At 45.6% G+C, this 13,865-nt stretch overlaps 1 protein-coding gene across 1 annotated transcript; it reads right to left on the bottom strand.

Moving 5' to 3' along the window:
* Positions 1-5,256: 5,256 nt before the first annotated feature.
* cavin4a (caveolae associated protein 4a) lies at positions 5,257-13,792 on the bottom strand. The gene is made up of 2 exons (XM_018674961.2): positions 13,202-13,792; positions 5,257-7,360 (listed from the first exon to the last, which is right to left on the bottom strand). The coding sequence occupies exons 1-2, from the start codon at positions 13,607-13,609 to the stop codon at positions 6,785-6,787; spliced, it is 984 nt and encodes a 327-aa protein (XP_018530477.1). The 5' UTR covers positions 13,610-13,792; the 3' UTR covers positions 5,257-6,784.
* Between the last annotated feature and the right edge of the window lie 73 nt (positions 13,793-13,865).

The raw sequence follows: 13,865 nt of genomic DNA, 5'->3' as shown, positions 1-13,865 counted from the left end.
ATTGAGAGGGTGTTGTGTAAATCAGACAGCTCTGGAGTTGTTAGAAGATGGATTGTTTTCTGTTTTTTTCTAGTCTTTGTGCTGCGCTGCTGTAAACTAACCACAGATCCTATCTCTGCTGGACACACAGCAATTTAATTTACTTCACAAAAACAAGCATTTATCAAATAACGAATAAAAAGAGGATAAACATAAAACAAAACGTGTGTGAATAGAATTTTTTATAAAGTGAATAAAACAACACGTTTGAAGATGCTGCTTCGTTCATTATCCAGATATATTGATAAGCAGAGATCGTCTTGGTCTCATGTCCATGTTTTACCCTGCCACAGTGAGTCCTTTGATTCATTGTTAATTAGAAAAGTATCACCTAATTGTCAACCATCACACACATCGTGCTGCACCTCGACATGTGCTGCAGCAGCTGTTAATGAATCTCCTCCAGACGCCTACAAATCAAACTCAGACCTGAGCGAGTCTGTGGAGAGAGGAAACTTGGCTTCATCTCTGCCCTGGTGTGATTACAGGCTCGGTGCAGCCAGACAGCGTGTCAGCCTGTGGCCTGGCCTCCTTTTCTTGGCTTTGCCGGCGTTCGATGGACAGGTAATTGGGGGGAGAGGCAGAGGTGGATCCATGGCTTAACCTGAGCGAGGCGGTAATGAGCGGCGGCTGCAGAGAGGCCTCGCCTGAGGGCCAGCAGGAAGCTTATCAGCCCGCAGGGCGTCATTCAAAGGCTATTTATGCCTTTTGCACAAAAATAACTGCTATCTGAGAGGCATTATTTCACTGGATGTTTTCTAGGGATGATAGGTGATGTTTTTAAATGACCATGTGGGGGTTGACACAGTCATCAAGGTAATGGGGAGGATTTATCTGAGGTATCTCTACCTCACACAACATATCATACACACTGTGTGTTGAACTGTATATTTACCTCCCTACATGGAAATTTAAAAGTGGAGAATCCAAATGGGATTCACGTCTGTCCACCTTCGACTTTAAAGACACTTAATAACTTAACTAACGACTGAAACAGGAGGAGAGGAGATAAACACAACAAAACGTGACAGATTACAGTTTCTTGACAGATGATGAGAGTTCAGAGGACAGAGAATCAGTCGGCTGTAATCTGTGTTCTCACCACTAGATGGCAGTAAATCCTGCACACTGCTCCTTTGAATCAGTCACCAGTGCTTTATATAATCAGCCATTACCAACAACAACTTTTTGGTTTGGGTTTGGGTCTCGCTTACAGGAACAAAGCAGACATATCAAGTCTTTCAGATATGTTTCTCAGGAGGAGGTAGAGACCAAAGACAGAGCTAAAAGAGAGAGGAATCACTGCCCATCAATCACCATGCTGCTCTGTAACTGCTGGATGTGGAAGTAAGCAGCTGTTTGCTCATCAGGACACGTTCATGATGTGTTCACTACTCGCTTCTGCTGAAAACGTGTGGCTAAAAATAATCAGTGCAGGTGTAAAGAGGCAGGATTTCATGCTGTTAATAGTTCCACGTGATGGGCTCACAGCTTCATTAGTATTCCACTTCCTCTGCCGACGTGTCAGCGCTCACTTCACTAACAGAAGGTGTCAGTTCTTTCAAACGCTGGATTTGTCATTTCGGAAAGAAAACGATCTCTTTTTCACAGCTTGATGAGTCATTATGTTCCCGGAAAACCGACTGACAGGCGAAGCGATTAGATCCCACCCACTGAAAAAGTCCATTCACACACACTCTGTGCACCGGCAGGATTTCCACACTCATTCAGTTCACAGGTCTGGAGGAGATGTTCCTGATCAGGGAGGTGGTTCAGCTGTGCACACAGATTCCCTTTGTTTCTTTCTTTAAAGTCACACCACCCAACAGCTGCCATAGCTGCAACAGTAATTACAACACTCAGCAGGGGAAGCTGAATATTTGTTGGATGTTGTGGATGATTGGGATGTTTTTTAGGCCAATTGATAAATTGATAATCAGATCAATCATTAGTTGCAGCCCTAGCCATTAAAGGATAAACCCACAGCAGGGTTTGGGTCGTGGCCTGATGGATCAGATTTTAGATGAAACCATGTTGGGACGAGCTGCTGTGGTCGCAGGTTTTTTGGTTTTATGGAAACTTAGATTGTTATTATTTTGGATTATTCTTGTGAATTCAGTGGTTTGGATCATCTGGAAACCAAAAACCAAACTGAAACTACAACCAGTGATTCATAATATCTGAAATATGGACGATTCAGACAAATTAAACAGCTCCACCTGCTGCTTCTGTGTTGAGGCCAAATTGTTGCTGTGGGGGGAAGAAACCCCGTCAGTAAACAAACAGAGCAGTAAATGTTGCGTTTATTGTCACTCTGGTGAAAATGGTTCATCTGTTCTCTCCTCTCTGTCCTCCTGTTGGGAAAGCTGTGGCTGAGGCTGGAACAGAGTGGTTAAATCCTTCCATCAGGTGTTATCATGTTCCTGCTTTATGCTGATGTTGGAAATGAGTGGTATAGAAATGTAATCTGGGACAGGGTCGATTTTTCAGACGCTGCAGAAATGCAGCATGTTTTTCAAACTCTCGCAGTCACTACTGACTCCTTCTTCTTCTTCTGTGGTCTTGTCGCTGTCACAGTGGACAAAAGAAAAACATGAGTACACCTCTACAAGACCATTTTAAAGCAGACACTTCCTGGATTGTAGCTGCAGAGTTTGGCTTTCCACAGGATGAATCTGGTGAAATAAAACCGAACAGATCCCTGAATGTTGGTTCTTCTCTTCAGGTTCACTCCTGACTGAATGGAAATGGAAATCCAACCTGTGAAAGTGCTAATGCATGTTACGCTGCTGAAGGAGCAGATTTGACAAGTCAATCTGAGAGAGAAATACCTGCAGGTTGTCTGGCTCAGGAGGAGAAGTGTTCACACTCTGAGGGAGAAGATGAAAATGTCGTAATGGAGCCGTGGATCAGCAGACGGAGCTCCTCTTTCCCTTCACTGCACTCGAATCACCCGAGGCCGTTTCCCTTCAACAGATTGCTTGAAGAGCTCAATTGTGCTCAGCTAATGCATAACAAACAGATGGAGCTGAATGCAACTCTCCATAGCGGCATCTCTATCTCTGTCTCTGTGCCTCTCTCTCATAAGCACTGAAATAAATCTAAATTATGGCGCTGCTTTGCTGGAGGAGAAACACTGCAGAGCAACACAGTTATCACGAGCCACACCATCTCAGATCTGAATGTGGGGGGAAATTAATTAATGTCACTTTGCTCCACTCCTCTGAAGCTCTGATGGGCACAGTTGCCGTGACAACCCGGTAACGATAAAAGCAGTGCCCGATATTTCTGGGTGGAGGTGCAGGCGGCGGCGGCGGTGTCATCTGTCTAAGTTTGTCAAGGTTATAAAAAGCAGCGGCGCTGAAATTAGACGCAGCAGCAGCTGACGACCTGCAGATCAGAGTCACTCACACTCGATCTACCTGCTGCTCACTGACAAGGAAACCTTCAGAACGACCGTAAAGGTCGTCTGTGCAGCTGCTTAGTACGCCCTCTGCTGGCTGTAGAGATTATGACAGGAGCAAAGGAGGAAGTCAGGTGGTGTAAAGAGGGATGTTGATGGACATGGGACTTTAACACTGCTGTTCACTGCCTGTTTGACATCAACTAATGACTGTGGGCGTGTGGATCAGAGACTAGTTGGAGGCCATGTTAGATATTAATGATGGATCCAAGTAGTTACTGTACAAACAGTGTGTGAGCTTAAACACTGATATAACTGTGTTAAAGTAACATCCACTTGGACCTGGTCTAGTCTCAGATGAAAGCTGACTCCCACTCTGCAGATAACATGTCTGTTTGTGATGATTCTTCCTCCAGAGCTTCTGTTACCATCCCTCATCTTTACAGGGTTTATGTTGCCGCTGGCTGGTTTGATTGGACTCTTTGAGGAAATGAGGGCCCCGGTGTTTGTTTTAGGGCCAATAAATTCACACTTGACAAACTGCTGCTGCGACCTCCGGCCACACGGAGACAAGCTGAACTGTAAATTCCCTCCAGAGCAGGAGTGGGAATGATTGGCATTTCATTTAGAGGCCAACACCGCCGGAGAGGTGAATCTACGGGACTGTGCTGACTCAGTTGAGTGATCGTGTTTTGCTCAAGCAGACATTGAGTTGTGATTTAATTTGAGCCACAGATAGATGAGATCAGTGGAGGACAGAGACAGAGGGGAGAGATGATCTGAGACTCTGCTGTTAAACACAAACCTTACTGATAAAACCACACATCTGTGAAACCATTACTGAGGACCACAGGAGCAGACCTGAAGGAAACGATCATCAGAGTTACAGTGAAATAGATGAGAATATTCCTACATGGACCGACTGTGACTGAACACTGACTTTACTCTACTGATATTAAACTGTGAAGTTCACTCACATTCACATTTACCTGGAAAAGTCACTGTTAGACATCCATCATCCATCATCCATTCATCATCCATCATCCATCATCCATCCATCATCCATTCATCACCCATCCATCACCCATCATCCATTCATCATCCATCATCCATCATCCATCCATCCATCCGTCACCCATCCATCACCCATCCATCATCCATTCATCACCCATCACCCATCCATCCATCATCCATCATCCATCCATCATCCATCCATTCATCATCCATCCATCCATCATCCATCATCCATCATCCATCATCCATCCATCATCCATCCATCCATCCATCATCCATTATCCATCCATCATCCATCCATCATCCATCCATTCATCATCCATCCATTCATCATCCATTCATCACCATCACCCATCCATCCATCATCCATCATCCATCCATCATCCATCCATTCATCATCCATCCATTCATCATCCATCCATCATCCATCATCCATCATCCATCCATCATCCATCATCCATTCATCATCCATCATCCATCATCCATCCATCATCCATTATCCATTCATCATCCATCCATCATCCATCCATCATCCATCCATCATCCATCATCCATCCATCATCCATCCATCCATCATCCATCATCCATTCATCATCCATCATCCATCATCCATCATCCATCCATCATCCATCCATCATCCATTCATCATCCATCCATCATCCATCCATCCATCATCCATCACCCATCCATCCATCATCCATCATCCATCCATTACCCATCATCCATCCATCATCCATCATCCATTCATCCATCCATCATCCATCCTGATGAGCTGGTGTTCTCTGGACGTTGCTGTGGACTCAGGTTTCATGAGAACTTTATTTATACAAAAACAAAACAAAAATTATTCATATGTGATGCTGGGTATTGTACACACACACAATCAGCTGATTTTCATTTGAAAGCGTTAACACTGGACTCAGGTGACTGTAAAAATGGCAACAGAGCACAATAAGGAAAGTGAGCTGTGATCCAAAATGAAAAAATGTACACACATGTAAGAAATGAAACCTTGTTAAAAACGTTCAAACCAAATACTATCAGTCTACTGCATTAAACCCACTCACCAGCAGCAATACAGGTTTAAAGCTATACAGGAAGTGCAGTATGTTTTTCAGAATAAGACACTGCAGCATTATAAAAGCAGTATCTGCCTGAAGCTCCAGAAACTAAACAGAAACTAAACTCGTTCTCTGAGCTTCAGAATCCAACTATGAATATCAAGCAGCAAAGAATCAAATAAAACATTCATTCACTAAAAGGCAGCAGTGCACAAAAAGCTTCAAAGGCACCAACAGCAGAGCTCAGACCGCCTGATACCACCACCTCCACTTTCACAGGAGTAATTACAGTTTGTTCTGATGGGATCAGCTCTGTGTCACCATCACACAGGTTTTTATTGGTTTTATTTCTGGTTACTACACGTGCTGCTCAGACTTAAAGCTGCACTGGACAAAGATCAGTTAAAATCAAAGTCATGTTGAGGTTTGGTTGAACTAGTAACACTGGATATTTCAGGATCAATCTGTGGATTTCCTGGTTTTCAATATTTCACATGGCTTCAATAAAAAGCTGGAACATGATGATATAAAAGGTTCCTTTGTCTTTGTCTGGTGCAGCTTGAACGTCTCTCACTGATGTCGCTCTGAAGCACCACAAAGTTTCCTCTAACTTCATCTCCCTCTAACTCCTAATATGTAGCGTACAGAAACCAGCCTGACGTTGAATCTGTTATGTTCTGTTCTCTCCAGGCGTCTCAGAGACCAGCTGAGGCCTGTACGGACCAATTTCACCTCCCTGCTTTTGGCAGTATGTACAACATCATATGTACATCCAGATAAAAGATCGAGACACAAACTTCACACCAACATTCGTCGTCCTGTCTCAGAGTTTTGTCAGCTCTCTGTCATCTTTCCTTTTCCTTCTTTTCTTTCTTGTGCAAATAAACTTCAACCTCCTCTGCACTTTGACCCTGGTTACTAATCACAACGCGAGCTGTTGATTAGTCAAACATTCACATTAGGGACGTTTTCTTCTTAGTGCATCACAAATAAAGATTCTCACATTCATGTCTGACTTTGTTTCAGATCCAGTGGTTTAAACTGTCAGCAGGTGACCTTTAATGGACTGACCTGACTTGAATTTTCAGATTTAATAAATAACCAGTTCATACAGTGAAATATTTGGTTTCAGTACCAACACCCATCTCAACATTCAGACTAATTCAAATGTCCATCCTTGATGTCGACCAATCACAGACCTTCTCTCTAAATCTTTCACGAGTGTCCCGCCTCCTCTTCATGTCAGCGCCGTCCTGTCACATCTGATCTACTTCCTGTAATCCTCCCCTCCTATCCGGGTGGCGCTGGCCTCCTCCACAGGCCCCTCCCTCTTGGTTTCCAGGCCGACCTCGGTGTAGGTGACCCCCGGGGAGTTCTGGGCCTCGTCACCGGCCTCGGCCTCGGCGCCCTCCTGGCCCTCGGCGACGGCTCTCTCCTTCTTCAGCTTGATGCGGAAGGTCTCTTTGCTCGGAGCTTTCTTGGCGATGTTCTCCTTCAGCCTCCCGCCGGACTGCTTCAGCCGCTCGCCGGCCTGGTGCATCTTCTCCCTCCGCTCGGGCGGCATGACCTTCTCGCCCAGGTTGTGGAACTTGGTGCCCAGGTTGTCTTTGGTTTTGCTCATGTTCTCCTTGGAGAAGGCGGCCTTCAGTGTCTCCGTGCTCTTCACCACTGACTTCTTGAGGCGAGCGGCTCGTGAGGAGTCGGTCTCCTCCACGCTCAGGTACTCCTCATCAGAGGAGAGGTCGGCGGGGATGTCGTAGGAGTCGGGCTCGATCTCCAGCCCCTCCAGACCTGGTCCTTTAGGAGACTTAGTGACGGCCACTGATGGGACCTCTGCCTCACCCTGCAGAGAAGGAAACACACAGGACAGTGGGTTCAGCATCTGTTGTATAAATAACCTGACAACACACAGTGCAGCAGAGTGACAGGCCTCACACACCTGTCGTCAAACATTACAGGTGTTTTCACCTGCTTCTGGTCTTCATGCTAAGCTAGGCTAAACACATATGCACAGAGATGAGACTGATATCCATCTGACACGTCTGACTCTGATCCTCGCCGACATGTTCCAGCCCTTTAAGCTGAGTCCTGCTGTGTTTTTCATCTCAGCGCTCGTCTGAACCTTCCTGCTTATCGTCCGTCTGCTTTGCTCTTCAAAGTTTTGAAACTGCAGATCAGTTAATAAGACATTCCTCTTTGACGTCCTGGACCTGGGTCTGCGTACAGGACACGCACAGATGAAACTGATAGCCGTCCTCTCATCTGTCTCCTCTGTGCATTAGGAATAAATGACTGCGCCGCTCGTTGAGACGATGGAAGCTCAGATGGAAAACATGATATTCCTCTGAGATCCTCCGGACCTGCAGCCGCTCGCCTCCAACGCACCGGCATCTTCATGAGATCATGTTTTTCTATTTTTACAGATGAGAAGTAACTGAGCCTCATTCAGACAGGAAGCTGCTGCCAGGAACAACACCTGTAACCTAAGATGGCCGATAATAATGACACCATCATGGACTCAGCAGCGGGGCCGAGGTTGGTCTGTCCAAACAACTACTGTATGGACTGTGATGAAACGTGGTTCAGATATTTGAAGTGCATCTGCATGAGTCTGAGTCCTGATTTAGAAATCTTGAGCAGATTTTACCACGGTCCTTTTACAGAATCTAATTGATCAATACTGCACTGAAACATTAGGCTGCTATCAATTTAAGGTTTTAAATCCATCAGTCTGTGATTGATCTGTGATGATATTGTTTCAACACATTTTAGAAGTGATCAGACTTTATCTCAGGAAAAAGAAATATTTGATTTAATGACATGAGTTTGCATCAATGTGTCTGAATCATTCAGCTCTGACAGTTCTGGTTTTCATTTTCCTCTCTGTCTTTTTAAATAGTTGCCAAACCTTTATCTGATCCTCTTATAAAAGCAGGATTGTCTTATTTTTCCTGTCAGCCAGCAGAAAGAACCCAGCCCCTGGAGGAACCTCGTCCCGGGCCTGCTCCACCTGCTGCGCCCTACAGGTGACTTTGGATGTGAAAGCCAATTAATCCTAATTAAGCAGCGGCCACCTGCAACGATCACACTCATTAATCAGGGCGGAGTCATCAGAGCGCGTCCACACACCACGAATGACACAATAATTACACCGGCAGGGAATGTGGGTCGATGCATGTATTAATAACCTCGGGTGGAGAGAGAGAGAGAGAGAGAGAGAGAGAGTCAGGAGGTTCAGGCTCCGAGACCAAATCCATCACCAGAACCTCAGGATAAAAACATAGATTTTACTAAATCTAATCCAGTGATCACAGTTCTCATTACAGCTCAAACAAACAAAGATGAACTCCAGATGTTTTTGAGTATATTTGAAAGTTTTGTGGGAGGTTTTGAGTTCTGGTAGTTTCTTGTTTTAACCATTGATCACCTTAACATGTTCAAGTAGTCGTAGACTTGGGTTTTATTGCTGTTTCGTTAGATAGAAAATCCTGACTGGCTGAAATCATTCCTGTATATCTGCCTGTATTTGTCAGGAGAGACAGAGACTGTTGATGCTGCAGCTTCAGACTCTGAAGAGTTTTAATTGTCACTGTTTTTGACCTTCTGAAAAGGTGTATGAAGCCTTTAAAGCAACACATTGTAACTTCACTGAGCAGCAGCGCCCCCTGCAGACACTGGACTGAACTCAAACACACATTACCCATGATCCCCTTCTCCCTCTGGAACAGGAAACTCTGTTTCTAACTCTTGATGTTTCCGTCAGTTTCCTGGATCTCAGAGACGAACGCTGGTTTTTAACTGATCTACAGTTCAGCTTCAGTCTGAACTCTCTGGTCTGATTCCAGCAGATTAATCTGCTGACTCTCACTCAGTCAGAGGGAGATCCAACCTGAAGAACCACAGTTCCACAGACACACATCAACATTACAGCTCACACGATGTCCTGTGGAGGTGTGGGAGCTCTTGTTTAAACTGTGCAGTTTAACTCATTGCTCAGCTTCTCTCGCTGCCACACAGCAGAAATATCACAAACTAAAAGCCATTAGCTCCTCTAAAATTACACATCGTCCTCTAATGTCCAGTGTTGTGAACAACAGTTGGGGCGGAGTGGCCCTGGGTGTAAACCAGCAGCCATTTATCTTTTTCTTATTACTGCCCTCTGTCCCCGGCCTTCATTATTCAGCCGCTGGCGACGACTGTCTCTAACAAACCGCTTGTTGCTTCCTGTTAAATGACCACAGCTGAAGCTCTATATTAGGAGATGAACGGAGGCCTCAGAATAACCGACAGCACATCAGTCATGAGGAAACTTAACACTGTGACTGTCTCTGCGGGCAGGACGCAGAGGAAGCCAGAGCCGCCCGGGACCAGGCTCCACTAAAACTACAGAAACACAAAGAGTGAGGTGAGGGACACACACCTCACTCTTTGTGGCTGAAGATGATCTCTGTGCAGTATTGATCAACAGCTGCTGCAACAACTGTCCATGTGAAATATACATCCTCCACTGTGCTGCAGTTATCAGAGAAATGAACGTCAGTTAGATCAGTTGTATTTCTGTGTGTCCAGTACACAGAGGGGTCCATGTGTTTAGCATAGCTTAGCACAAAGACTGGAAGCAGGGGGAAACTGCTAGCCTAGCTCCATCAGAAGAGAAAAAATGGACCTTCCAACAGCTCTGAGGATGTGATCCCCATGTTTAAATCAAAGGTCAGAGGTCAGAGGTCAGAGGTCCTCTGAAACTGTGGTTATTTTCTATGAGGGAGGAGTGCTGACACCAGTAGGTGACAGTTTTGTTCACTGTGGAAATGACTTGTTACATTACAGAGTCCTGTTCTTTACACCTTAAACACACTGAAGGTACTGACTGATGACTGATGACTGATGACGAGGTTTGCTGATCACTTTAATGCGTCTCTACAAGCAGAGTCTGCTGATGATCCCTGAACCTACACTGAAGAATTAAAGGTGACTGGTCGTCTGCCCTCCGGACCTGAAGGCCACTCGTCTCTCAGCGCTGGTGCTAAATGGCTAAAGTACTTTAAACCAGATGCTACGTCCAGCGTGTCAGCTAGCTCCATCTGGAACAAACACAGGAACACTTTGTACAGTTGACCTCAGGACAGGTGGTGCACACTGAGTGAACACGTGGTTCAGCTGCATTAACATCACAGAGCTAAGTGAGGAACGACTGCGACTTAAGTCTTCGTCCTGGACGATGTCTTTACTGCCTGAAAACGACAGGTGATGGATCTGTCTCCACAAAGTGACAGTCTCACAGTGTCTTCATTCATCATTACGTCTTGCTGTAGGTGTTTGATGGGGCGGGGTCCTTGCAGCAGCAGGTCAGGATGACTGACCCCCCCCACCCCCACCCCCCTGTGATACGCTGCCATGTCAGATCCTGGTTCTGGTTGACGGCAGTTTATAGCGTGTCCCTCATGGCAGAGAGGGAGAATGCTGTGATCCCAGAATAGGTCTCTCTGTCACGGATCCACAGCAGCTGTTAGCAGCACATAGCGCTCCGGTTACTATTCTGAAGTGTGGATGTTAACGAGGACAGCGTCTCCATCGGGTTCTGAGTGCTGAACGTATATCTGCAGAGCTGTGTGTGGTTCAAAGATTACAGGCACAAACTGTGACATTATGGACAAGGTTCCTACAGAGACAGAGCTTTTTATCAAAGAGGAAACATCTCTATATATCTCTACCAGTAACACAGACACACTAACAGATGGAGGCAGTGGTATTCCAGCAGCTCCTGGTTAAATCCCTGTTTTTATCAATGGAGTCTGGTAGAGATATAAACTGATGTTTCCTCTTTAATAAAAAGCTCTGTCTCTGTAGGAATCCTCTCATAATGTTGTTAGACACTTAATGAATTAATTTGTCATCCTGGGGTTTTCTGCAGGTCCTGCACCATGCGATCATGAACTGAAATGGTTTCGAGTCTCAGTGAATTGATCTTGCTGTGTTAGTTTTTCTTGTGTGTGACTCCACACTCTGAGGCTGCAGCTCCTCCTGTGTGACCAAAGCTGCACTCGTACAGCCTGCAGCCATGTGCACAGCGTCTTTGATCACCATTAAAGTCGTCTGAGTTCACAGAAATGTCATTTTCTGTCTGTCATCTGACAAGTTAAGTTCCACAGAACTCCAATTTACTGCTATTACAAAGTCTGTCCATCTCTTCAACAGCGACAGTCTCCTCAGTCCTCAGCGTCTCTGCTCTTTCAGAGGACGCATCGTGAGAGACACCTCGTTTGGTTGGTTTTTCTGCCCTTCATGTTTGGAGGTGACTCAGCATGTTGCTGCTGATTTCTAAAAACACTTCACTGTGTGTGTTTGTGTGGAGTGTTTCAGATTACTGATAAAACCCTGAAGTGCATCATCTTGTTTTCGTGCGTTTCACCTGACCTGATTAAGGTTGCCGGATGACAGCGCGCCCTCTCAGAGTAATGAGGATGCTTTTCTATAAATTGCCGGTGTTGCGGGGTCGATGGCTCGTAAGTGTTTGAACTTAAACCACCTTTCATTTCCTCACATCCCCGCTCGGCCTCTCCCTGCGCCCACAGCTTAATGAATTGAGTCAGAGTTCATTTGAGTTAAGATCTCGCTGCTTGGCACACAGTTTGTTCGGCCTGAGGGAATGACTCTGCTTTACTTTTGATACTTAACTTAATTATGCTCCAGTTCCTCGTAAACGGAAACCTGGACCGGACCCTGGATCTGATAATCCAGAGTGCAGCTGCTCTTTCTCGACGTCCTGGGACTGCCTCTTATATTGACTGAATGCAGAGATTCTTATTTGAGCTTTTCTGTTGTTTTTTTACACCATTAAAGATCCATCAGCTTCTTATGAAGACGGATGGAGTCGGACATAAAGACAGCGTCTCTGCAGAAGTCGAGCAGATTTATTTTTACTTTATTTAAACGACTGAAGCCTAACAGTCCTCAAACCTCCATATCCACACCTCGTATCTGCTGAACCACACCCATCTGATTCAGTCCCTCTCCTAATTTTAACCCCCCACACACATATATATTCAGTTTCATTGGGAAATACATCACATGACTGAGGCTAAAGATGCTCTGGCTCTTCCATTTCACTGTGACTTCAAGCATTACTAAATGACTAAAGCTGCAACCAATAATTACACCAACTATCATGAATCCATTGGTTCCAAACCAAATCACAGGCTGCATGCAGCTTTTAGAGAGGACGGAAAATGATCCAGTAATTCATAAGAAAAAGCAAAGAAGGACAAACTATAATTAAAGCAGATGAAATGTTTGGAAACACCTGGACTCATCTATCAGACAATCTTTCTTTGATTAACCAGTGAGTCATTTAAATGAGAAGTAATCGGAAAAACTTCCTCGAGCGTAAAGAAAACTCTTCAACTTGCTTGTTTTTGGCTCCTTTTAACTCCTGCACTGTAGATTCACCACAGTGTGTTCACCTGCTCATATCTATGATATATATATATATACAAACCATCGTCATCGTCCAATCACAGTAAATCTTCACACTGAACTCTATAGATTCATTGTTGCTTGATGAACGACTTCAAAGATCAGTTGGTCGTCAAAACTGCAGTTTCATAAAAGGTTGTCGTCTACAAAGTCTGTCACAGTTCAGATATTCTAAAGGTTCAACCCATTGTCGCGTCCAAACCCTGCTCACCTGATAGATGACGACCCGGAACTTGTTGCGGGTGAGCAGCTCGTCCTGCGTGGACTCCACCTTCTTGACTCGTACGTTTTGCTTCTCGACACGCGTCCGGACCTCCTTGACGTTGGCGCTGACTTTGCGGGTCTTCTGCAGGAGCTTCTCCACCGTGCCGCTGGTGTCGGTGTGGTCCTTGGCCAGCTTCAGGACGTCGCCCTGGATGGTCTTGATGTTGTTCTCCAGCTCCAGCTGACGCTCCTCCATGCGCTGCTGGCAGGACTGGACGTTGTCGATGATGCCGGCCACGCGCTCCAGCAGCGACAGGATGGTCAGGGCGCTGATGGGGTTCCCGGCCTCATCCTCCACCCCGATGATCTCCAGCTTCTCCTGGACGCCCGCCGTGCGATACTTGTGCTGATCCATTGCTGTATTTCGACGACTCAAACCTCTGACTTTAACTTTGTTTGAAACTTGTTGTGTGGTTTAGTTTGGGGAGGGGAACCAGAACCGTTGGGGTTACCAGCAGCAGGGAGACCGGCGAGTGGCAACACCAAACCGATGTGACCAAAGCTCAGGTCTGGGGACAGGAGAGAGGGGAAACTCCACCTACCCCTTTTAAAAAAGGCTTCAGGATCCAAAGGGAACCTGAACTCAGCCCTCCTCTGGCCCTGGGCCAGGC

The sequence above is a fragment of the Lates calcarifer genome, linkage group LG4, assembly GCF_001640805.2.
Source record: "Lates calcarifer isolate ASB-BC8 linkage group LG4, TLL_Latcal_v3, whole genome shotgun sequence".
Taxonomy (NCBI): Eukaryota; Metazoa; Chordata; class Actinopteri; family Centropomidae; genus Lates; species Lates calcarifer.
Note: the sequence above shows the minus strand (reverse complement) of the source record. Positions and strands in the feature narration are given on the sequence as shown.